Source organism: Chlorocebus sabaeus, chromosome 1, assembly GCF_047675955.1.
Source record: "Chlorocebus sabaeus isolate Y175 chromosome 1, mChlSab1.0.hap1, whole genome shotgun sequence".
NCBI classification, from domain to species: domain Eukaryota; kingdom Metazoa; phylum Chordata; class Mammalia; order Primates; family Cercopithecidae; genus Chlorocebus; species Chlorocebus sabaeus.
The window spans coordinates 107,460,015-107,484,989 of NC_132904.1; the positions used below are offsets into that span (position 1 = coordinate 107,460,015).

Below are 24,975 nucleotides of genomic sequence, written 5' to 3' on the forward strand. Positions count from 1 at the left end.
GGAGGTTATAAGAACTAAAATGAAGAATGTGAGAAGCAAGACCAGGAGAGCCACCACGCTGACTTGAGGAGGGGGCACCTTGTGAGTTTCAGTGATCGGGGTGAATCCCCGGGTGAAATGCCTGAAGGACTTTGATGGGTGAATGCCTGGCGTTCAATTCTAAGTCTGTTTCCATGTGTTCTAGTGAAAACCCATCCTCTACTCCTCAAAGTCCTGGTGGATTTTACCACACACAATATGCTCTGCAGAATGGGTCTTTTTGTGGCCATCAAAGAAGGAGCCTACTTTTCTATCTTAGCCTTCTGTGGATCAGGGAACAATACAGAGCTGATAAAACGAGCCATTAACTGTGAAAAACCCAAAGATGACTGGGTCAAGGTAACCTCTCTCACTGATCCAGACTTCCACGGGGGCATGAAGCCAGGAGTAGGGAGACCCCAGCTCACTTGATTAAACAGGCAGAAAGAGTGCAGGTATTTACTCAATGTGGAATTTATTTAAAACTTTATCAAAGCCTACCCTTAGAAGATGCTGTATGGAGAAACAATCCCCTCGTTGAATATTTTCAGGTTGCGTCAAGACTCCCAGCTCCCTGCTAAGCAGTTCCTCCTGAGGCAGCTGATATCAGCTGTCCTCTCTTCTCTCTTAGTCAGCAAGAAAAGCCAGGGGGTTCCTTTCTTTTCTTTTCTTTTTTTAAGGCTAACATATACATGGACTGTTTTCTTTCTTTGAGGGTGGGAGAAAGGGAAAACTTAAGTCATTTGTCTTTTCTTTGCCATAAGTGATCATATAGTATGAAATACTATTCAAGTATTTGCAAAATGGTTCCACTTCAGAGGCACATGTTGTTCCCCTCCCAACCTTTCTGAAAGAGGACTCCAAATGTAATAAAGTGGGCTCCAGAGAAATCCGTTTATTTATTCCAAATATTTCAGCTAATTAGAAAGCAAGTTGGAACTCCCTTTCCTCAGGGGCTTTGCAGCCAAGCTCTATGTCAGGGCCGTTGGTGCGGGCATTCTGATCTGTTCCCTCTGCCTCCTGGGTCCTGTGGGGCCCACACTCTCTCCGAGTTTGTCATTATGAGAAGCCCCATCCCTCACATGGGGCTCACACCTTCAGATGCCCAAAGTGTGCTCCCCCTGCCAGCCTCTCCACTCCCAGCCTCTGCAGTCCCACCTCCCTTGCTCCACCGTGGCTCTCCCTCTCTGCAGGGCTCCCTGCTCCTCTGTCATCCTTCTGTGTGGCTTCAGGCAAGAAGCTTCTTTTGATGGATTCCACAGACCTCTGACCACACTTTGAAGTCCCCACAGCTTAATCAAACACGCCCACCTCAAGACTCAGTGCTACCCCCTTAACTGGCCTACAAAGTCTTCAGGCACCCCAAGGGACCTGAGGGGCTCAGTTGCCTCCTATGTGACAGAATAATAAGGAGATCTGGGGGAAAAGAAGAGAAGTGAGTGTTATGTTCTTTTCCAGGCAGCAACTGAGAAAGCCAGGCTTCCTCTTGGAAGGAAATAGGGCTGGTGCTGCTAGCCACCACCCTCCAGCTCCAAGCACGGGAGAGCTCAGGCTTGGAGGTAGGCATGGGCTAGATCCCAGCTCTGTCTGGCTGTGACTAATCTTGGGCAGGCCACTTTGGCAGAGTTCATGACTGCTACTCACCTTTTAAGGTCATTGTGAGGATTAATTGACTAAAGAATTTAGCATATGTACCCCATAAATATGTACAACTGTACCCCATAAATATGTACAACTATTTTGTGCCCATAAAAAAATTAAAGCATGCTTAGAAAAACTTTAAGGACTTAGCATGGTATGTGACCAAAAAAAAGTATGATCTCAAAAAGTATTCACAGTTATTGTTACTTCCAGTGGTCAACCTCAGTGACCTGTAGAGCATTTACTGGAGAGCCCACTTTTGCTGTTCCCACTGAGTTTTTAAGAGTCCAAGAGCAAGGAGAAGTACATTTTTTCTGTTTAAGATTATACTGCATATTCGTATCACATTAATTATCAGTACTCCAAGTCCTAAGGTTACAGAATATTAATAATGATGACAATTTAAATGGCTACTATCCATTGTCCATTTGCCTTGGACTAGATACTGGACTGAGCAATTGAAATATACCAATACTATTTTGATAAGTTTTATACTTTACATTTTACATAAAAGGAAACTGAGACTCTGGAAATTTGCATGACTTATTTAAGGGTCACATTACAGCCTCACCAGGAAATAGCACAGCCCATCTACACGAGATGATGAAGCACCCAGAAACTAACAACAGGGAAAAGTTGTTATCATCCCTAGCTTCAAAGGAGCTGAGTGAGGGGTAGAGGGCAGGAATTACGCTATCACACCCCAGGGAGAGCTGGAGTCATAGAAGAGAATCCACCCACCATGACCTGCTGCTATAGCAGGGAGGCAAGGAAGGAACAGGGGAAATGGTGCATTGGGGTTAAATACCCCATACACCAACCACTCTCTCCTCCGAATCTCTGATATCTTGCTGGTGCCTCCCATTGGCTGAACTCTACAGGAAGCCAGAGGACAAGGGAGCTGCAGTGATGCAGTCCATATAGATCCGCCTCCCTGGGCACAGGGAAAAGCAGAGGAGGGAGAAGAATGAATGGTGGCCTGAGGGGTGCAAATGAAGAAACATCAACAGAGTCACCAACTTCTAAATGGGAAATCTAGGACCTCAATCAATTTGTTAGTCCAATACCAAGCACAGTCTCCACCATCAGAAGATGGTAGGACAGAGTGGTTGAGTAAATTAGTCATCCTAGGGTAGAGTCCAACTATAAAAGTAGTGAGGGAAAAGTACGGAATACTACAAAAGAGAGTATAAACCAAAACTAAAATTTTAAACCCCTCAACTGACTGCGTGGATTCCTCTCTTGGCCAAAGGAATCCCAAAGAAACCTGAAAAAGTAGCTCGGGCCATGACACAAAGAGGGGATTGGACATGCCTCATTATACCCTCCTCCCTTTGGAGTTTAGACACAACTGACCAGCACCAATATTAAAACAGAGATCTTACGGTCAGGCACAATGGCTCACGCCTGTAATCCCAACACGTTGGGAGGCCAAGGCAGGTAGATCACCGGAGGTCAGGAGTTCAAGACCAGCCTGGCCAACACGGAGAAACCTCGCCTTTATTAAAAAATACAAAAAGTTAGCTGAGTGTGGGGGCAGGCACCTGTAATCCCAAGTGAGAGACTGAGGCAGGATAATTGCTTGAATCCAAATAGCAGAGGTTGCAGTGAGCTGAGATCGTACCACTGCACTGCAGCCTGGGTGACAGAGTAAGACTCTGTATAAATAAATAAATAAATAAATAAATAAATAAATAAATAAGAGACCTTAAGGCTGACAAAACAGAATCTTTGTAGCAATAAGATGCCAAATTTCAACTTGACTCTGGGATAGCACCACATGACAGATAACAGGCCCTGAAGGAAATCAAAATATTTTACCCCAAAATACATTCCTTTGACATATTCTAAAATGGCACTGAAAAGCTATCTCTTATGGGGGAAGTTTAATTCTGGAAAGAATCTCCTTCCTTTACTGGGTCTTTTCCTGGAGAGTCTGACACCTTTTAGGATCAGATGAGAGACATTCACCATCTCTCCTCTCTAGGTAGCAGTCTTCTACGTGACAAGAATGTTGGCTTCTATGACTCCCTTATCTAAACTCAATAATTTATTTATGCTGAATTCAACTCTTCAGGCAGAGCTTACTCTTTCAACCAATTGCCAATCAGAAAATCTTGGAATCCACCTATGACCGACCTGAAACCCCCCACTTTGAGATGTCCTGCCTTTCCGGGCCAAACCAATGTATACCCTCCATGTATTGATTTATGTCTTTGCCTTGCAACTTCTGTCTTTCTAAAAGTATAAAACCAAGCCCCGTAACCCAACCATCTTGGGCACACATTTTCAGGACCTCCTAAGACTGTGTCACAGGCCATGGCCCTTAACCTTGGCAAAATAAACCTCTAAATTGATTGAGATGTGTCTCAGATACTTTCTGGTTCACAAGAGCAATAGAAAGGAAATCAATCTGAATTGAATTCAGGGTCCACCACTTAAACACTTTGTGACACCAGGCAAGTTTACTCAGCCTTCCCAAGCCATGGCTTCCTCATCTGTGAAGCAAGAAGAATCGTCCTAGAGCATATGTCCATTGTCAGAATTAAGTGACACAAAGGATAAAAAGCAAAAGGCACTGTCACATTGGTTACAAGAGCTGACTCGGAAGCCAGACTGCCCAGTTCAAATCCTAGTTCTCCCACTTCCTACCTGGATTATCTGAGACAAGGTAGTGAACCTCTTGGTGCCTCAGTTTTCTCTGCTGTGAAATAAGACAATAAGAAGAGCACATACCATACAGGATTGTTGTGATGATCAGATGACTTTTGGTAAAGCACTTAGTAAAGTTATTTGACACCTAATAAGAGCTCAGCAAATTTTGACTGCTTTTACTGAAGTACTTCACACACTTCCTACTGCACCACGAGTAATAACCTAGAGTTCACCTTCTGGGTGGGGTAAGAGTGAGAATAAGGTTTGTGCTTTTATGTCTTTTGTTTCTCTTCTTTCCAGAACACTTGGACCTTATGTTAAAACCCAGATTCAAATATTTATCCTTGCTTTATTTCCCAGAAGAAAGCAAATGACGTTCAGTATCTCATTCGTGTAGTAACTTTTCTGATATTTGGTTGTAGACAGGCATTGCATTGCATTACACACAGCTTCAGCTATATTGTTGCCTCTCATCCTTCTCTTTGACTTCTTTGCATGGTGCCTGTCCCCTAGTTCTCAGCTCACTGTGAAACTGATAGTCCCCACTGTGCTTAGCACCTGAGAACTGCAGGCCAGTCTGCCACTAGCTGCTGTTTTTGGGGAAAGCAACCCTGCCAAGCCACCTGCCTCAGCTCACACCCAAACCCCACCCACCCACACAGTAGAATTCTGGTGAATTCAGTATTCTCCATCTGGCTACATGGCACTCAGTAGATTCAACAAACACCTACCATGTGCTAGAAACTCTTCAAGGCCCTGGAGATATAGCAGTGAAAAAGTAGGCAATGATGCCTGCCCTTGTAGAGCTTACATCCTAGTAGGAAGGCTATGGAAAAAAGTGAAGCAGAGAAGGGAGATAAGGCTTATAGCATGAGCAGGGATTACAAGTTTCAATAGAGTGGTCTGAGAAGACCTTATCAATAAGGTGAAATAATATGAAATGTTTCACAGATGTGCATGTCATAATAAATGTTAGCTCTTAATATTATTATTGGTCCAAGAAAACATAAGTTTCTGACAAGCTATGTACTCAATTGCTTTCTCTCTACTCATGTCTACTGATGCTGGGTACATGTAACAGGAAAAGTTTGAGAATCACTGCCTGGATCTTGGGGGTTATTGCAAGGATACAAGATAATATAGGGTAACCTGGAGCACCATAGACTTCTCTGTTCAGCTGCTCTCAGACCCAGCACTTTGAAGGCTGAGATATAGAGCAGCTGTCATAGCGAACTGGAACACTTTTGGGAATGGGGACTCTCAGCTTATGTAATTCATTGTTTTGTGAGTATAATTAGGAAGTAAGTGTTAGCTGGATTGCTAACATCCAATATGGACTCCCCTGTTGGGGAGAGCTTTGAAATAAGTTATTTCAGAGGCTGCAGCTTCCCTCATTGTCATCTATAGTTTAACGACCTTGGTTTGATGTAGAATAGGTCAAAATAGACCAGATTACACTGAGGTAGTAAATTAACTGAATGAAATCCCAGGAGTTTAAGACAACAAAGGTTTATTTCTTCTTCATGTAACCTCCACCGTGGGTCTCACTGACCCTTTAGGACAGGTATTACCCACAAGGTGACTCAGGGATTCAGGCTGCTTCAATCTTGTGACTCTATCAATTCTACACAAGGTTCCCTCCTCAATAGCAGAGAAGTAGAGCACATCGGGATTTCACACCTGCTCCTCTGTGTTTCAGCCTGGAAGTGGTGAGCATGCCTTCTGCTCATATAGATTCATTGGCCAGGACTAGTGACATGGCCTCACCCTCTGAAGGTAAGGCCAGGTGAGCAGTTGGCTGCAGGAAAAAAAAGTGAGCTGAATGTTGGGAAACATTAGTAATGTCTACTGCAGTCACTTATCCCTACTCCAGGCAAATGGACAAGACAGTAAGAATGGTTGTACTCCATGCACATAGTTTCATCCTTGCAGTTTTGTACAGAAAGAATGGCTTAGAGCTATTTACTCTGGAAGGTATATGTCAGAGCTCCCTGGATGACTTCCCAGGACATACCTCAAACAAAACATGACTATAAGCTTCCTAAAAGTTATTTTCAAACTTAATGAGAGTGTTGTTTCTTAAAGAGATAGTCCACAAATTTATTGTGAAGACCCCATAGCTGTAGCTTGCCCAGACTCATACCAAGTGAATACATAACCTCATCCCAAGAGCAAGGGCTTATTTAATTAGCTTCCTTTAGGGGTTATATTGATCAAACGACTCAGTTATACAAAACACTGATTACCTCTGCTTACCTATATCTGATACTTATTGGATTCCCACAATTTGCCAAGTATTAGAGAAGGCCTTCTAGAAGAGATAGTCTAAGCTTTCTTTATCATGTTCATTTTCCCACATTATGAGAGTGTCCTTGCCTCCAACTGGCACTGGACAGTCATAGCATTAACACTCACGCTATGGGTTAGTTTTGGTGAGTGGAAGGGAGTGGGGGATAGTTATGCTAACTTAGTCATGGGTAGTGATAAGCACCTGCCCATGATATCACCTAAAGTGATGCTATTACTGTTCATAGCATCTGCTTTCCTTAAACGTCTCTTATGCATGGGGTCCCATTACACAGACTTGCCCTGCACATTAGTGACACTCAGATTCAACATTGTCTTCATCAGCTTCACTTCTCTATCTTCTCTTAGTAGAGGCTTAGTAATTATTTAACATTTTCTGATATGTTAACATCCACAGGAAGGGTTCCTCTTGGGCACTTAAAAGATTCACAAAAGGACTTTTGGGGGGATATAATCCTAGGGTGACCAACTATTTCAGTTTTCCCAGGACTGTCCTGGTATTAGAACTGAAAGTCCTGCATCCCAGGAAACCCCTCAGTCTGGGGCTCACTGGGGCGGTTGGTCACCCTACATAAACCCAGTGAAATTATGTGGCTATTTTAGTGCACGTACAAATGTACATTTTCCTAGAGAGTCCAGGGGTTTTATTTACATCCTCAAAGGGCTCATAAAAAGTGAATAAAGCCACTGATTTCAATACTGTGGAAGAGCAGAGGATTACAAACTTCTAGTATTCCTTCTCACTCCTACAACTCCACAAATGGCTGCATGATTCTATCTCTGTTAGTATTAGGATTAATCTGCAAATAATATGGACAGTACAGAGGATGGTGCAAATACACATTTTACTTCCATTACTTATACTCATTCATTTATTCCACAAACATATGTGGATACTGACCTATACCCAGGCAATAGAGAGGGAGCAAGACAGTTTAGTCCCCGCTTCCCCCAGCTTACAATCTCAATGGGGAACACAAATAGTAAGAAGCGAGGAGATAAATACATTTTTTTTCGGACAACAATGGATACCATGAAAAATAGAAAGGGTAATGTGATACATAGAGATTGGAAGAGGCATACTTTCAGGAAGGTGGTTAGGAAAAGCCTCTCTGAGGTAGGAACATTTGTGCTGAGGCCCAGTGAGTCATGCAGAGGTGTGAAGAAAGTTGTTCAGACAGAGGTGGTGCAGATGCAAAGGCCTTGAGGGAGGAATGAGCTAGAGAAAGAAGGCTGGTGTGATGGGAGCACAGAGAGAAGCAAGTGCAATGGTATCAGATGTAGCAGAAGAGATAGAGGCCACGCAAAGAGTCTGAATTCTATTTTCTGTCCAGTAGGAAGCAATTGGAAGTTTTTGAGCAGGGTAGTGACCTGATCTGACTTCCATCCTTTTCACGATCTTCCTGGTTGCTGTAAGGAAAAGGGATTGCAGAGAACAAGAACAAAAGCCAGAGGACCCTTTCTTCCAGGTGAGAGAGAAGAGTGCCTTGGACTCAGGTGTAGGCAGTAGAACTGCAGGGGCGCGGTCTGATTGGAGACATATTCTGGAGGTAGAGACAATAGGACTGGATACCAGGAATGAAGGAGAAAGGACAATCAAGAGTAATTCTGTCATTTATTGCTTAAATGCCTGTCTCCCTTTTGAGACTATGAGGGCCTTCCTGGCCAGAAGGGTACCTTTCCATGTGCTTCATCAACTAGCACAGGGCTTGGCATATGGTTCTTCTTTAAAAATATTTGTAGGTAATGAATGGATAAGGGAATATAAGACAAACAGAATTTAGTCTCTCTGCTCCCAAACACAAAAGAGAAAGGACAAATGGGGCGAAGAAGAACTCATAATGTTTGTAGTTACAGCAGCAGCCACTGTTCTGGCCAGGTTATAAAAATATAATTCCTGAGATCTGGTCTCAGGAAGACGGGAGCTAGAATGAATCCTATGCAGACATAAGAACGAAAGATGATCTGGGAGAAGCACTGTGCTTCCTAGGAAGTACCCAATGCTCCTCCACACTGGCCCACATGTGAAGTTCCTATGTTGACCTATTTAGTGTTTCTGAATTGCTCAAAGGTGACTCCTTATGTTGTCCTCCCCATCTTGTTTCCTGTCTTCTCTTCAAGGGATCTTCATATAGTCTATGGATTATCTCCTGACAATAAGGTTATCTAATTGCTCTTCTTTAATATTCTCCTTCAGATCTGAAAACATTTCCCTGTTTCTGTCTGCAGACTTTGACCAGATGAATTTTTTTCCTACATTGACTCATCTAATTCCCACTTGTTTTACAACATGACAGCCTAAATTTGAACGAGGAGATTTTACATATAATCTTCAGGGAAGCTTCTTCATTAACATTTTTAAGTAAGCATTGAAGACTTTTCTCTTATCACAACAGATGGTGGTGTTATTTTATAGGTATGGAAATCAGTGCTTCATTTCTCAACAACAGTAAGGTCCTCAGCACTGAAATATTTTAATACTTTGTTGTGGGCTTTAAGCACAAGTCCACAAATGAGTTTAATACTTAAATCATGCCCAGTGTCTAGCACATAGTAGAAGCTCAGTAAAATGGCTATTGAGTAACTGAATGAATGGATAAATCAGTCAACCAAAGCATATTTTTATGCAGCCTATAATTAATTACATCATTTCAGCAGACATGTCTGCCAGGCATCCAACATCTTTTGAATTGGTTACAGATGAAAATGTTGAAACTGGACCTCACTTCTTAGCAGCTCCTCTTTTCATAGCCGAATAGTCTCCATGCCTGTTTGTCTATATGTCACAGAAGCCCATAGAACAGATAGCACAGAAATGATTTAAATCCATCCAGCATCAATGAAATGGATGGTCAAGGCAGCACACCATGGGCGTGGCAGCCCAACCATGTCACAGGTGGTGACAGTTATTTGGTGACAGGTGTTTGGTGACCCAGTTATTGCCTCTCCACAGAAATTTCCTGAATGGAAAATAAAACTAGTGGGCAACATTCATAACATTTGTTTTTATAGCATTATAAAAGTACATGTTAATGTAACAAATAATAAAATATATATAAAATAAAATTTTTAAAGCCACTCCTCAACTCCTTTCCTTCCCCCACCTCCTCATACCCAATTCAAATGGCTACAAAGATTACCATTATCAAGAGATTGATATTATCTTATCCTTTCACACATTTTTCTATGCACACATGTTCTTTTCCTTTTATATAACTAGCTATACTATACGTTTTCTGCAACTTGCCATATTTACTTAACAGAAAGTTGTAGACATGATTCCATGTCAGTAGAGAGAGATGTGCTTTTTTCTCTCTAATGGCTTTCACACATGGCATTGTAAGTTGCTTCTAGTTTTTTTTGCTATGAAAAAACAGCACTTTGTGACCATTTTTATACATATATCTTTGTGCATTAATTCATAGGATAAATTTCTAGAAGTAGAATTGCTGAGATAAAGGGTAGACACGTTTAAAATTGTGATTGACAGCCCTTAGGAAATGGCTATATCAATTTATATTCTCAGAAAGTCTTTTAATTGGTAAATTTTCCTGAAAATAAAGGTGGAAAAGATGAAGAATGGAAACCAGGAACCTTGACTGGGGAGGTAGAGCAAAGAAGCCACAAAAACAATGGCAAAATCTCTTCACCATCTTGCCTCTGGCTGGACCTGCTGAGCTTGATGCATAGTACCAAAGAACTGAGAGAACAATCTGCTGGTTAATAAACACTTCTCAGCAAGTCAGGGCTTGCGAAGTCAGTTTCTCAGTAATAGATACTTAAAAAAATATAGAAAGCTTGAAGAGAGAATATCTTCTAGTCTACCTATCTGGTTTTGTTCAAGGATCTCTGTACTTCACTCCAGGAGATGAGAGGGCTTTTGGACAAGGCTTTCTTTCAAAAACAACAAGTACAAAATGTTTGAGTGGTGGTAATTTAATTCTAACACCCCTCAGAATTCCCAGAAGAAACAAGATCCAGCGCAATAGATGATTGAGTCATTCCGGCAAAATGGAGTTTAGGGGACTGACGTCGGTAAATTGGCTCTTTCTGGCCTTCCCTAGCTGTATTAATAAAAATCTCGTGAAGCCTCTTAACCCTATGCTTGTCAAGCTCTGAAGCAATCCATTGCCATTGCCCTGCTTGAATTTTCCAAGAGTGGAACAAAAAGATATCTGATCCCAAGATAAAATCCCATAAGTACCATCACCTGCTGCCAAGAAACTTTCCTCTTGAAAAGCAGGAATGAAAATTAAGTTTGTAAAGGAAAAACAAATGCCAGAAGCAGGAAAGCTTGCCGCTGGTATTTTCTCGAAAGGATCGCCTTCAATGTTAGAAAAACTAGCAACTCCATTTGTATCCCCTCTCCGTTTTCTGAAGTCATTGTCAGCCACGTTTTTTTCCTCTTTTGAGGAGTTTCAGTAATTCATTTCCATGACCCCTACATTGTCCATATCAGCCTGATGAGTTGCCTGTCAATCATACAAATGAGAAATATCTAGAACATACAGGTCAATTCTCATTATTCACAGTAGCTATGATCTATAAAGTTGCCACAAACACTGAATTCAAGAATACTAAACCATTGCTCCAAGTGAAAATACAGGTTCAGTTCCCGCCAGCCTGTGGTCACATTTTCATCAACCGAGCAACACATAACCTTGTTTTATATATGCTTCTGTTTAAAGATATCTAGTTTAATATAGATTGTTGATTCACTAATACTGAACTCAGCCAACAGCACTGTGACTCATGCTTGAGGGAAGTTTAACATATATTATTTTCTCCCCAAGGCATATCATAGCCTTCCTGTACTTAGAACACTAGACAGCACTTTAACACCACACTTGGGGCCATTTAAAATAGCAAAATCACCAACACAAAGCACTAAAACACAGAAAACATGGCACTAAATACACCACATTTGTTTATAGTATGAGAGCTCAAAACAACAAGGTAGAGCACAGCCTTGTTCAGTCTCTGCCAGGAATTTGTGTTGGGTGGCTCAAATTGTTTGCCACTCTGTGCATGCTTGTGAATGATGATGAAAGCACCATGAGTATCGATTTGGGGGTTACAAATGCATTTTAGCAAGCAGGTGGATTCCCAAATATATACAGAATCTGCAAATATTGAGGATTCACTGTATTTCCACTCGGGCCTGGTCAGACCTCCCCATGAGGTAATCTACCCCTCCCTGGCTCTTCTCACTTCCTCTGGGTGTGGACCAGTTTGGCCTGGACAGCTCCAAGAAGTGGGGCACCAGGGAACCTCTTTGTGAAGGTGCCGACCAAGGCACTAAGGAGAGGCAATGTGGAATAAACCATGAAATAACTCTCCCCTCCCCCCAGGCTACTTATCAATACTGGGTGAGAAACAGGCTCACAAATAATGATGTGAAACCCAGCGTGGTAAGTGGCATTAAAGACCAATCAGATGAAAGAGATGGTGTAACGCAAGAAGGCGTGAGGTACTTCCTACAGTTTTCCTTAGTATTCTTTATTCTTTTTTTTTAATTCTCAACTTTTATTTTAGATACAGGGGGTTTATGTGTAAGACTGTTACATGGGTATATTGGACTCAGATAGTAAGCATAGTACCCAATAGGTAGTTTCAACCCATGCCCTCTTCCTTCCCTCCACTTTCTAGCAGTCTGCAATGTCTGTTCCCATGTTTATGTCCATATGTGCTCAATGTTTAGCTCCCACTTATAAGTTAAAACATACAGTATTTGGTTTTCTGTTCCTCTGTTAATTTGCTTAGGATTGTGGCCTCCAGCTCCACCCACATTGTTGCAAAGGACATTATTTCATTCTTTTAATGGCTGCATAATATTCCATGTTGTATGCATACCATGCTTTCTTTATCCAATCCACTATTAATGGGCACCCAGGTTGATTTCATGTGTTCACTGTTATGAGCATAATTTACTCTTAGTTAAATTTCTTGTATTATAGCACAATAATATTTTCAGAGGAGATACTGGAAATAAAATTGTCAGATTCAGCAAATAAAAATATAGAACATCTAATTAAATTTGAATTTTGCATAAACAGCAAATGATCCTTTAGAATGCTTCATGCTTATACTAAATACTTTATACGTATAGGTTGGTATGAGCATCCACTGCCATGCGGGTGAAGAGCTTGGGAGGTGGGAGATGCCTGGAAGCTAAGGGCAAGGGCAAGGTCAGGAGGAGGAAAGGTTTTTCTTCCTAGCTACATTGATTCCTAACCAAAAGTTACTTAGATTTTGCTGAACTACTGAGTTTTTTCCGTCTTTTTTTGTATTTTCTTAAATTTTGTTTTATTATGATAATAACACTTAACATGAAGTCTGCCCTCAAATTCTTAAATGTACAATATGGTATTGTTGACTATATCGTACCACAGATCTCTAGAGATTATTTGTCTTGCTTAAATGAAACTTTATGCCTATTGATTAGTCACTTCCTATTTCCTCCTCCCTCAGGCCCTGGCAACTACTGTTCCACTCTTGGGTTCTGTGAATTTGGCTATTTCAGGTACTTCATATAAATGGAATCATACAGTATTTGTCTTCCTGTGACTGGCTTATTTCACTTAGCACAATGTTTTCAAAGTTCATCCATGGCATCACATATTACAGAATTTCCTTCTTTTATAAGCCAAATAGTATTCCATTGTATGTATATGCCACATTTTCTCTATCCACTCACTCACCTGTGGATGGACATTTAGGTTGTTTCCACAGTCTGACTATTGCGAATAATGCTGAAAGGATTGTGGGTGTGCAGACATCTTTTTGAGATCCTGATTTCAACTCTTTTGGATAAATAGCCAAAAATGAAATTGCTGTTCATCTTTTACATTGGGACAATTAATTCTTCCTCAGTAGGTCATTGGGGTGAACAAGTGAGTCAATGTCTGCAAATCCCCCGCAGAGTGCCCCAAAATGAGAGACATTGCCATTAGTGCCATTAATGGGCAGAAGCCCAAGGCAAGAGGGAGAACCAGCACCTCTGTGGCCCTCAGAAGCTATGGATGTTTAGGGTTGGTTTGGTTTTCTTTGTTGTGTCTTTTCCCAAGGCTACTGTGGTGTGGGAAATGCCATCATAGATAGGTATCAAAAATTGTCATGTTTTTCAACATAAGAGAAAATAACTTGCTTTACAATTGTTCTTCTAATTTCCTTAAGGCTGGATCTCACCATGAAAAGTAAAAATGTCAATTACATATCCGCTTGTATGTTGCATCTAACATCCAGATATTTGGAAATATCTGGATATCTAGATGCCAATGTTTCAATTTTTAAAATGGATGCTTCTTGACTTACTATTATATGACCGTGAAACTCCATCTGTTATTTTATATCTTTATAGCATTTCTAAAGTGACTTCTCCACAAATTTGATGTACTTCTTTTTTATTCATTTTTAAAAACTAAGCAACAAGGGGGTTAAATTAAAAAGAATGAATTAAGAATCAAGGCAGCTCACTCTGTAACTTCTCTCAAATGAAAGCATTGCTTTGTGTGGATTTTCTAATTTTTTATACTTGAGAACTCAGGGGTGGCAGCAACATCCTTAAGCAATAACAGTGGAAGTCATTAATCCATCTATTGAACAAATGTTTATATATTGCGTGACTGCAATGGGTCAGTCACTGGTCGATGCACTGGAGAAATGGCAATGAACAACAAAAAAGAAAAATCCCCGGTGCTTTAGAGCTTGCATTCAAGGAGCATAGGGTACAGTTAGATAGATAAATAGATATAACAATTGATCTTGGTTCAGTGCCTTCAATACACAACACATCTTCTGACAGAAAGAGAGTTTAGAGCTTGAGAGAGAAATAGGATGGACTAAGAATATAGATACTAGGCCTTCCCACAGGGTCCTCCACCAGAATGGGACAGACTACATACGGTGCTTAGCAATAGGCAACTGTTGAGGAAAATGGTCAAGATTGAGGTGAACTAATGTAGGCTAACACAGAAACACAGGCAGGGCAGAGGCAGGGTTAGGAGGTAAGGCTGTAGGCATGAGCCTCTCAGCCTTGGTAGTGTCCGGAGCCACTCTCCAACCCCTGCAAGGCCTGTCCAGAAGAGAATAAGGATTCTGTCTTAGATGGCCTGGGGTAGAGAAATGATCGCCAAGGTCTGAAGGTGGGCACAAGGAATGAGGCAGAGGCTCAGGTTCTACAATGGACTATCAGATTGACAGCCTGACCACAGGAGTCGGGAATTCATTTATTCTGTCAATATTTATTGGGTACTGTGTTAGTCCATTTTCATCCTGCTGATAAAGACATACCCAAGACTGGGCAATTTACAGAAGAAGGAAGTCTAATGAATTCACAATTTCACGTGGCTGGGGATGCCTCACAATCACACTGGAAGGTGAAAGGCATGTCTCACATGGCAGCAGATAAGGAAAGAGAACTTGTGTGGGGAAACTCCCCTTTAAAAAACCATCAGATCTCAAGAGACTTCTTCACTATCATGAGAATAGTACAGGAAAGACCCACCCCCATATTTCAATTACCTCCCACCGATTCCCTCCCAGAACATGTGGGAATTGTGGGAGCTACAACTCAAGATGAGATTTGGATGGGGACACAGGCAAACCATATCAGATACAAACTATGTGCCAGGTACTCTTCTAAGTACTGGGGATACAGCAGTGAATAAGACACAAAACTCACTACCTCATGAAGTTTGCCTTTAGAGATGGACAACAAACCCTAAATAAATAAAGCAAAGTAGGAGCACTGGAAAGGTGCCAGCGAGTTTAAACAGAGTGGTCACGGTAGGACTTACTGAGTGGGAAGAGGACATTCGAGTTATGCTCCGTAAAGATGTGTGGAAGGGAGATATGTGGCTAATGGGCAGAGGGGGGATGATTCCAGACAGAGGAACCAGCAAGCACAAAGGCCCCAAGTACACCCAAGGCTCAGGGAGGAGGTCAGTGTGGCTGGAGCAGAGTCAGCTCTGGACAGAGGTAGAGCAGTAATTGCCGAGGCCAGAGAGGCAATGGGAGAATGGGCATGCAAGGGAGAGGGGAGAGCAGAAGATACATAAGTCACCGAGTGAACTTTTGTTTTATTCTCCATGAGACTGGAAAGCCCACTGGAGGGTTCTGAGCAGAGGAGTGCCACGGACAGACTTAGGTTTGGACAAGCTCATTCTGGATGCTGTGCGGAAAGTGACTAGAGTGAAGCCAGGACAGTTGCTAAACTCAAGACCTTAGTGAGGAAGTAAAGATGCCATTAACAGGAAGCTGAGTCAGTCCAGCTACTACCCCTGGTTTCTAACATTCCTTTGTCTAACAAGATTGATGACAGAGCCAAGGGCAGGGCAGTGGCTGCTGCAGCTGGGGACAAAGTGACCCCAGCTGTGAGAGAAACAGGCCAAGAAGACAGGAGTCACACAGATAGGTGACTCGGCTATCAACCAGTTTCATATCATCACTTCAGGAAGCGTTAAAAAATGTGATGCAAGACCATGCCCATAGAGATCTCTATTTAATGGTTCTTGGGTGGGGTATATTTTATTAAGTCCCAGGTGAATCAAATGTGAGGCCAGGGCTCGGAACCAGTAATAGGGGCCCTTGCAACCTGACACCACAAAAGAGCAAGTGGTCACCCATCCATTCACCACACATTTCTTAAATAGTTATTATGCCCAGCTGGGAGCTATATAGCCTAGCACATGGAAAGTGCTCAGCAGGTATTAACAGTTTACTGGTATTAACAGTGAAGAAGGTAGAAGGCTCTTGCCCTAGGGAAGGATATAGTCATATCCACACTTTGGAAATTTCATCTGGCAATGATAGGCAAAATAATTGTGTTTAGGAAGAGAACCTCACAAAAGGGAGAATGGTTATATCAGGGTTCTTAGCCTTCAGCATGTACCAGAATCACCCTGCGGGCTTGTTAAACCAGACATTGCTGGACTCTGCCACCAGAATCTCTAATCCAGGCCATCTGGAGAGGTGCATTTAAATATGCATTTCTAACATGTTCCCAGGTGATGCAATGCGGCTGGTCTGAGCACTGCATTTTAAAACAACACTGAGTTAGCATTGGCTATTTCAAATGGTCAGGGGAGAGGTCACAGAAGGGGAAAAACAGAGAGATGCTGTGCAGGTGAATTCAGTAAGGATGCTGCAATGGTTGACTGAGGAGAGGGTTTTGGGAAGGGAAAAGGAGAGGAAGAAGTGCATGATGATGCTGAAGTCAAGATGTGAGTTGCCCAAGATAATGAGCAGCCCCCCTTTTAAGGTTTTATTTTATCTCCTCTGTTAAAAGCAAAAGAGCGTCTTTGTTTTCTCTATACAAGCTCTTGCCTTTTTCCCTACTAAATAGTACAATAAATTCCACTGCCTTATTTGTTTCATCAAATAAAAGAATGCCTGCCAATATCTGTGAGGCTAATATTATAGCTCAATTCCAGAACATCTTGTAGTGGTTATTTCTAACATATTCTGGAATCTGTACTTAGGGTACTCAGTGCCTTAACCAACCCACATTTGAAATTGAATTTCTAGTGCACAAGCTTATCAAGGTTATTATGCCTGCAGAAAAATTTATAGCAGATGCAGTCCAGGGGGTCTATCCTCTGATATTTCAATTATTTCAATAATCTATAGAATCAAAAATTGATGATAGAGCTACAAATGTTATCAAAAGTGTTTTTCTATTTTTGACTGACTTTGTGGGTAAATGAAACAATACAAATGGTTTAAAATGTGTTCCTCATGAAGGGATATGAGACTGAAAGACCCACGTTTACAATTTAATAAGTTGGCACAGTGTTCAGGTATGTGTAGTATTTTCCTCATATGCTATTGGGCCACCTAAACATAATTTACTGACTTGTGTTCTATTTTTTCCTGCTGATGAAAGATTCCAGTAATGATTTCACTTTTTTATTCAGCTTTATTGATGCACAGTTGACATACAATAAATACACATACAATACCTACACGTATGAAATTTGATGATTGGTGACCTATGTAAGCACCTGTGAAACCATCACTGCAAGCAAGATAAAGAACGTATTCATCTCCCGCTAGGTTTCCTTGGGTCCTTTTGTAATTCCTCTCTTACTTTTCTGTCACTAGAAACCATTGAACCATTTTCTGTCACAATAGATATGTTTGTGTTTTCCAGAATTTTAAATACATGGAATATTAGAATATGTACCCTTTTTCTTCTGGTTCTTTTATTTCACATACTTAGAGATTCACTCATGGTGTTTTGTGTATCACTAGTTTATCCTTTTAATTGCTGAGTAGTAGCCTGTTGCATAAATGTACCATTATTTGTTTATCCATTCACCTATTGATGATCATCAGGATTGTTCCAGTTTCTGGCTATTACCAATAAAGCTGCTATGAGTCTTTGCACACAAGCTTCATGTGTACGTATTTTCAATTGTCTTGGGTAGATACCTCAAAGTAGAATGGCTGGATCATATGATAAGTTTTACTTTTTAAGAAACTGCTGAACAGTTTTCTTCAAAGTAGTTTTAATCATTGTACATTTCTACCAGTATGAGTTGCAGTTCCTCCACGTCCTCACCAATGCTTAAGGTAGTCAATCTTTATCATTTTAGCCATTCTACTATGTGTTAGTGGTGTCAATATGTGGTTTCAATATGTGTTTTCTAATAGCCAGAGGTTAAGACTGGCAAAAATGTTATTCTGGTTTTCAAAGGGAAGGAAAGAATGCGGTATAAATATCGAAGCCAGTAAAGTCCATATCAGTTCCTGTCAAAATTCCATAAAAATTAATCAACCAAGTAGTTAATAAATATTTAGAAAAGACTGGCACTATTGCTAGCTGCCAACCTGGGTTTAGTATCAATAACACATTCCGAGCAAAGACTATTAATATTTTGATAAGGTGTTATTGATCAGTAGATTAGAGGGATGATGTAGGATATAATCCCAGAACACAGTCATCAAAACATCACAGTTGCTTTTCATTATGAGAAATGTTTATGTGCTCCTAGGTTTTTATAACATGAGCACCTTCGTGTCTTTCTCTGTTTGCCAGCCTTGTGTTTCTCCATACTCTTATTCTGCTTCATTTGTTGTTGGGTTAAATCCAAGTCTCTCAACAACCTCATGTTTGATGATACTAATTTCTGTTTCAGTGTGTGCTTTTCCATTTACAATGGCCCTCTTCCAATCTTCTACATATTTTTCCATTAAATCTAGTTGTCAACTCAGTATATTTTATGAAAAATAATTTGTACATTGCTTGCCCGTAAATTTTTATAACTTTCTAGCTGGATGGCTTAAACATAATAGCCTATTATATATGCTTGTTTATTACCTATCTTTTGAATATTCAGTTCAGGGGCAATCTTACTATCCTAGTCAAAAGGTCTATATCTGCAAATACATTATGATTTTCTTTATCCCTTTCATACATGAGTATTAAACTTGGTTCCATTTTAGCTTTATTTTCAGTTTTACTTGTGCCTCCTAATCTTAAAGCAGTTCTGAATTTAAGTAGGTCTTAATTTACATAAAGTGTCTTATTATTAAAATTGAATAGTCTCCCAAACCTGCTTTAGTTGTCAGCAGGAAGCATATTAGAGGGAGTTTTCCTAAATGGGGAAGGGAAAAAATAATCTCCTTATGAATAAAGGGTGGTCATGGGGATTTTCCCCAGAATTCTCCCAAGATGCTTCCAGAAATCAAGCACGCTGTGCCTTGCTGCATATTCCTAATGGTTTCTAGAGGAGAAAATAGGACTTTAGCCAGGTCAAAATAAGTAAATTTTTTTCTCCGTGGTCAAAAAGGAAAATTAGAAAGATTGTTCACTGTTCTCTCTTTCCCAAATCAGGAAACTATCAACGAAATTGTCCACTACAATGGAAAGAAATAGCAAAGAAACTGGAGGTCACAGAAGCTGCAACTACTGAAAGAGGAATCTCTAGGCATAGAAAATAAAGCTGTTATGCAGATATAGAAACAAGACAAGATTGGAAACCATGTAGCCAGAAATAATTAAAAATTTATGTTTTCACGTTTTTATGAGGATTATTCCCCTTAGGTCATTAATATATTACAAAAAATGTTCTAAATATATTTAAGAAGTGAATTTGCAGTACCTGAAAAACAAGATCACATCCAAATAAGACTGCAAGTTTGTCACTTGCCCATTCCTTGCCTGGAAGGCAGTCACTTTTCTGGGTGTTTCTTGTTTACTAATGCCCTGTAACTTGAATTAGTAGAGTTTATAGCAGCGTTTCTTAAACACACAGTTCTAGTATCATAATCAGCTAAGGATCTTGCTAAATCTAGATACTTATGCTCACCACAAACCCACTGACCCTCTGGAGGGAAAATCTAGCATTTTTATTAAGTATCCAAGTAATTCACATCCTCACTTAAGTTTGAAAATCACTGCTTTAAACCTCTGAAGAGGATCTGTTATAGCTACAGTCTGGTTCTAACAAATGGGATCATTACTGATACAAGAGTAATTATTGAATATTTTTTATTTTGAAATCAAGTTGTAGCTTTTAAATCATGCTAACCTATTATCTTAAATCTACTTACAGATTTGAAATTTCCTAAAGACAACTGGAGATTTTATTAGGATGAACTTCTGATATGTTTTATATATATATATATATAAAATGCGCTCCACATTCAATTTCTTACATATGAATATGTACATCATGATCTGTCTTTACACATGAGTGCTTTGCAAGCAAATGCTTGATGGGACCATAGGACAAATTCATCTTAAACTAATTCATCTTAAAAACTTTCTTCAATATGCCAAGTTTAGTGCCTGGCATATAGCAAGCACTCAGAAAACATATACTTAATAAGGAAATAAATGAATGAATGAATATTGCTCATCTCATCTTTTCTACCCTTTCCTGACCTCAAAATCTTCTGTGTTCTTCTCACGGTTAACTACTATTGTCATCCACCCACATTTCCAAGCCATCTTCTTATTTACAGATGATTGGTCACTGAATTCACCCGTGTGTGTTCATGTAGAAATTTCTCACTGCCTCGTAACTTCAAGATTGGGTTATATGACATATTGATAGAAAGAATAATCAAATTATGTAAAGATGACCAGCATATATGTACCTAAGAATATATCCAATAAACATAAAAAACATCATCCTCAGAGTGAAAATAAATCATTATAACTCAATTTTAACACAATCCTTTTAGGAATTTTTTAATCAAGTAAAAAGGAGCAAAGATTATAGGAGACTTCAATAACACGATTAATCGTTACAAACCAATAGACGTAGAGAAACTTACACCCAACAGAGAATCCACATTGGTTTTGAGGAAACATGAAATATTCACAAAAGTCTTTGTGTGCTAAATTTCAAATAATTAACCTCTTTAAGACTATGTTCATCATGTAATTAAATTAGAATCCAATGCAGAGAATTGATTTAGACTCACATGGATCTGATTGATCTATTTATTTCTCCTGGTGCTTCCATTATATTGCTTTTTTATCAATCTGGGTTTGCAATACAACCTACTATCTGTCAAGCTGAGCCTTTCTGCTTTGCCCTTCCTTTTCAAAGTTGACATAGCTTTTTATGCAACTGTCCTATAAGTTTTAGAAAGTCAAGTTGCCCAAAAAATTGTACTGTGATTTATATTGAAATTGCGTTAGATTTAGAAATTAGTTTGGGAGCAATCAACGTTTTTACTATAAAATACAGTTTTTACTTATAAAATACAGTTTTATAAGATATATTGAAGTATATGTTTCTTTAACGTCTAATTACATTACAATCTGAATTCCTAATTTCTACTAATTTGACAGGCCAGGTTAAAAGGTAGAAGTGAGGAAAGTATTTCATGACTGGCTTATACTGTGACCTCATTTCCTACTATTTCACTCTTATTCTTGACAAGAAGAAAAACATAATATCCTTAAAATCAAATTTAAAAATCAAATATTGGACTCAGAATGAGTTCAGAGTATTTCTGATTTATTAGTTGTGATAGTTTTCTGCCGCCATGGGGAATGGTACCAAGCCCTTGGCAAATTGTGCTTTCAGTGGTATTATGGGAACCAGGCATCTTTCTGTGAGCCCAGAGAAAGGCAAGAGCAACAAATTAAGCCTTCAAAGGACAAAAAAGGTTCTAGCCACTAAAGTTAATTTTCATTTAACCAAAGAGAAAGAAATGAGCTTTCATAAACACTGTCGAATTTTGCTACAGTTATATAAAGCCTCAAAATGAGATGAATTCAAACTCATTAAGTCACCTGCTAATCATGAATCTTCTTGGCTCTTTGATTTTCATCCTCCTGACTGTTCTGTTAACCTAGTGAGCTTGGGATCATGCCTGCAGGGTGATTTTTTACAACCAATGCTCACTGATTTCAGGCTCCAAACACAGTGACTTTGGTTATAAGCTATAAGGCTTGTGTGGGATTTGTATTCCTATGAGATAAAACACTTTTCTAGACATCATTGCTTTAAACGAGTTGCACTGACTTTGCTAATTCCAAGATGGCACTGCCTCTAATCTTGTCTTTTAAAACTCCAGAGCGGAGCTGTACTGGGCACCACTGAGCCTCTTGCCAAAATTCATTTTGTGAAAACCACGACCTAACACCCTCCTATAGTCAAAATGGCTAACTCATTGTGGAACATACTAATAAAGACTCTTTTTGTCTCAAATGATAGAAATACAGCATAAACTAGTTTGAAAAAGATTGAGGTTATTGTCTCATGGACTCCAGGAAAGAGTGGGACAAAGGAAGGCCTCTGTAAAGTCAGATACAGCTGCTTTAGGGACTATTGGAACCAGCAACCCAAATAGTATAGAACCCATCCCTTTTCTCTGCTCCTTACCTGTTTCTTTTAGATTAAAAAAAAAAAAAAAAGTTAAGTTTTATTCTCAATAACTAAAGACAGCTTTATTTCCCATCATGGGAAACACAGGTACCAAAATCTCCAAAGTAATATTTCTAATAACTTATAATGCAGAATAAGAAGTCATATTCTCAGTTCTAGTGAAAACCTGGGAAAATGGTGCTGACTCAGTATGGGTAAGATGTTCACCCACAGGGATAAGGTTGTCTAAAACCAAGGCAGCTCTTACAACAGCCACAGAGATGAGAAACATGCTAAAGAAAGGGGTGCTGAGCAGAAACTATCATGGTCATTCACAGAGCACTAGTAGTAAATGTATTGGAATAAAATTAAGTTAATCTGGCCTTCTATGAAACTTATTGTCTCTCCTTCTAGAATACAATATAAAATATTTTTAGTTTAACTCAGCAAAAACCCAATAGATGTAGAAAAGCTTTAGACAAAGAAACAAATTAAGGCAAAAATCATAACTGGAGACAGAGAGTCTCTTCATAATGACAAAAGGTTTTCTTCAACAGGAATACATAAAGCTTCTAAATTTATATACACCTAACTTGACATCAAAATATATAAGGCAAAATCAACACAAGGGAAAGACAAAGTCGCATATTTAAAAACAACTTCTTAGCTAAAATATGCCAATTTAATACAAATTACCTTGACTACCAGTGCCAAGAGCAAATGTCTCATGTAACAATTCTTAAAAGCTGAGCTGCTTGAGACATCATTGGCAGATAATGCCAGAGAAATCCTGTTTCTAGCGTAAAGGGACTAGATATAATAGTGCACTATGTCAAGAATATAGGTTTAACCATCACTAATACTACTACTGGATGTCATATAGTGATTGGGTGGTTTAAAAACAATATGGCAAAGACATGTTTGCCTTAGTTTTCTGACATATAAAATAAACCCAAGCAATTCCATGACACGTTCAAGAGAATATCTTCTTGTGGAAAGGTTGGTCACATAAGCTCAGAGGTGGCTTCATCTCACAGAGTAGACAGAGATTTCAGAAGTTAGAGAAAGCAAGCCATTTATATTTCTTAGGGATTTAGAAATATTTTAAAAATAAGTAATAAATGCCAAAAAAGAGTTGTGAAATTTTTAGAATATAACTTTAAATATTATATTTAACAAATCAATACTTTCAACATGATTAAAATCATTGTGTGTGCATGCAGGGGTGTGTGTGTGTGTGTGTGTGTGTGTGTGTGTAAGAAAATATTGTAAACTGTAAATTGGAGGATCTTGGTAAATGTGAAGTCCAGGCTGAATAACCCTCTCCCCTAACCCCATACCCATCTCCCTCCTTCCCCTGACCAAGACCCACCGGAGGCCCCAGGACATGGGTGCTCTAGCTTTAATTTAAATATGATATCCCTAATGGATTGATCTTGGGACTTAAGCTCATTGGGATAATATCTTACTCAGATTAAGATCTGCATTGCTTTCTTCAAATGTTAAATCCTTTGTCTAGGATCAGATAATTCCCACAAAACTACAGGTGGAATGATTACTAAATGGGAACCTTCTAATCAGGAATTCCTACTTAAACATGTAAGTTGAACCTATAGCAAAGCTTTCCTGGGACTGCTCATTTTGAATACTCATAATAGTAAAAGGGGATAGAATTCACAGACAATAAAGGGAGATACTAGCAAAGGCCAGAGAACCAGCTTTGATGACCAAAATGTATTCTTATTGGAAATCACTGAGAGAAATCAGCTTTGAGAAGTTCGGTCTTTTGCACACAATCCCGCGGTTAGTAATTAGTTGAGGCAACATATGCTCCTGTTGTCTGGTTCTAAGACCCACAGGCTTTCTGTTACACCTACACTGGCTTACTGTATTCAGATATGTTTGTTAAATTTACTTTTTCATTTCATTCTTCTTTTCATGTAATCATACAGTTAATAAATAAATCTTTGCTAACCATAAAGGCACTGTGCTAGGTCTAGAGATGCAGAGGGGAACGAAACAAGGCCACTGCACTCATGAAGCATACAGTCTAAGAAGAAGACATAATGCAACGTTAAAAAGTTGATATAGGTCCAACCTGGGCAACATAGTGAGACCTCATCTTTATAAAAAACAAAAATTATTAGCAATGCATGGAGGTGCATGCCTGTAGTCCCAGTTACTCAGGAGGCTGACGTAGGAGGATCACGTGAGCCTGGGAGGTTGAGGCTGCAGTGAGCCATGACTGTGCCACTGCACTGTGGCCTAGGCAATAGAGTAAAACCCTGTCTCAAAAAATGCTAATATATTTGTGCTAAGAAGAAATAGGGGTATTTGGACACTATACAACTGTAAGAAAAATATTTCAAGCAACAGTAACTAAACAAATGCAAGTGTTTGAGACAAGAGTAAAGAGATTAAGGCTCACCTGGTTTCTACATATATTATTATTATACTCATGTAACTTTGTAAATTATTTCATCCTGCTTAATTTAGTAAATAGATGGTAGGTAAGTAGGTAGAC

General features: G+C 39.6%; 1 protein-coding gene across 1 annotated transcript in view; it reads left to right on the top strand.

Annotated features, from left to right (window-relative positions):
* Window positions 1-249: 249 nt before the first annotated feature.
* POU2AF2 (POU class 2 homeobox associating factor 2) overlaps window positions 250-24,975 on the top strand; it is a 156,680-nt gene continuing 131,954 nt past the window's right edge. Inside the window, exons 1-4 of the mRNA XM_073020056.1 lie at window positions 250-378; window positions 11,853-12,032; window positions 13,093-13,144; window positions 13,544-13,652. Coding sequence (XP_072876157.1) covers window positions 250-378; window positions 11,853-12,032; window positions 13,093-13,144; window positions 13,544-13,652 — 470 coding nt within the window. The remainder of the gene's footprint in view (window positions 379-11,852; window positions 12,033-13,092; window positions 13,145-13,543; window positions 13,653-24,975) is intronic.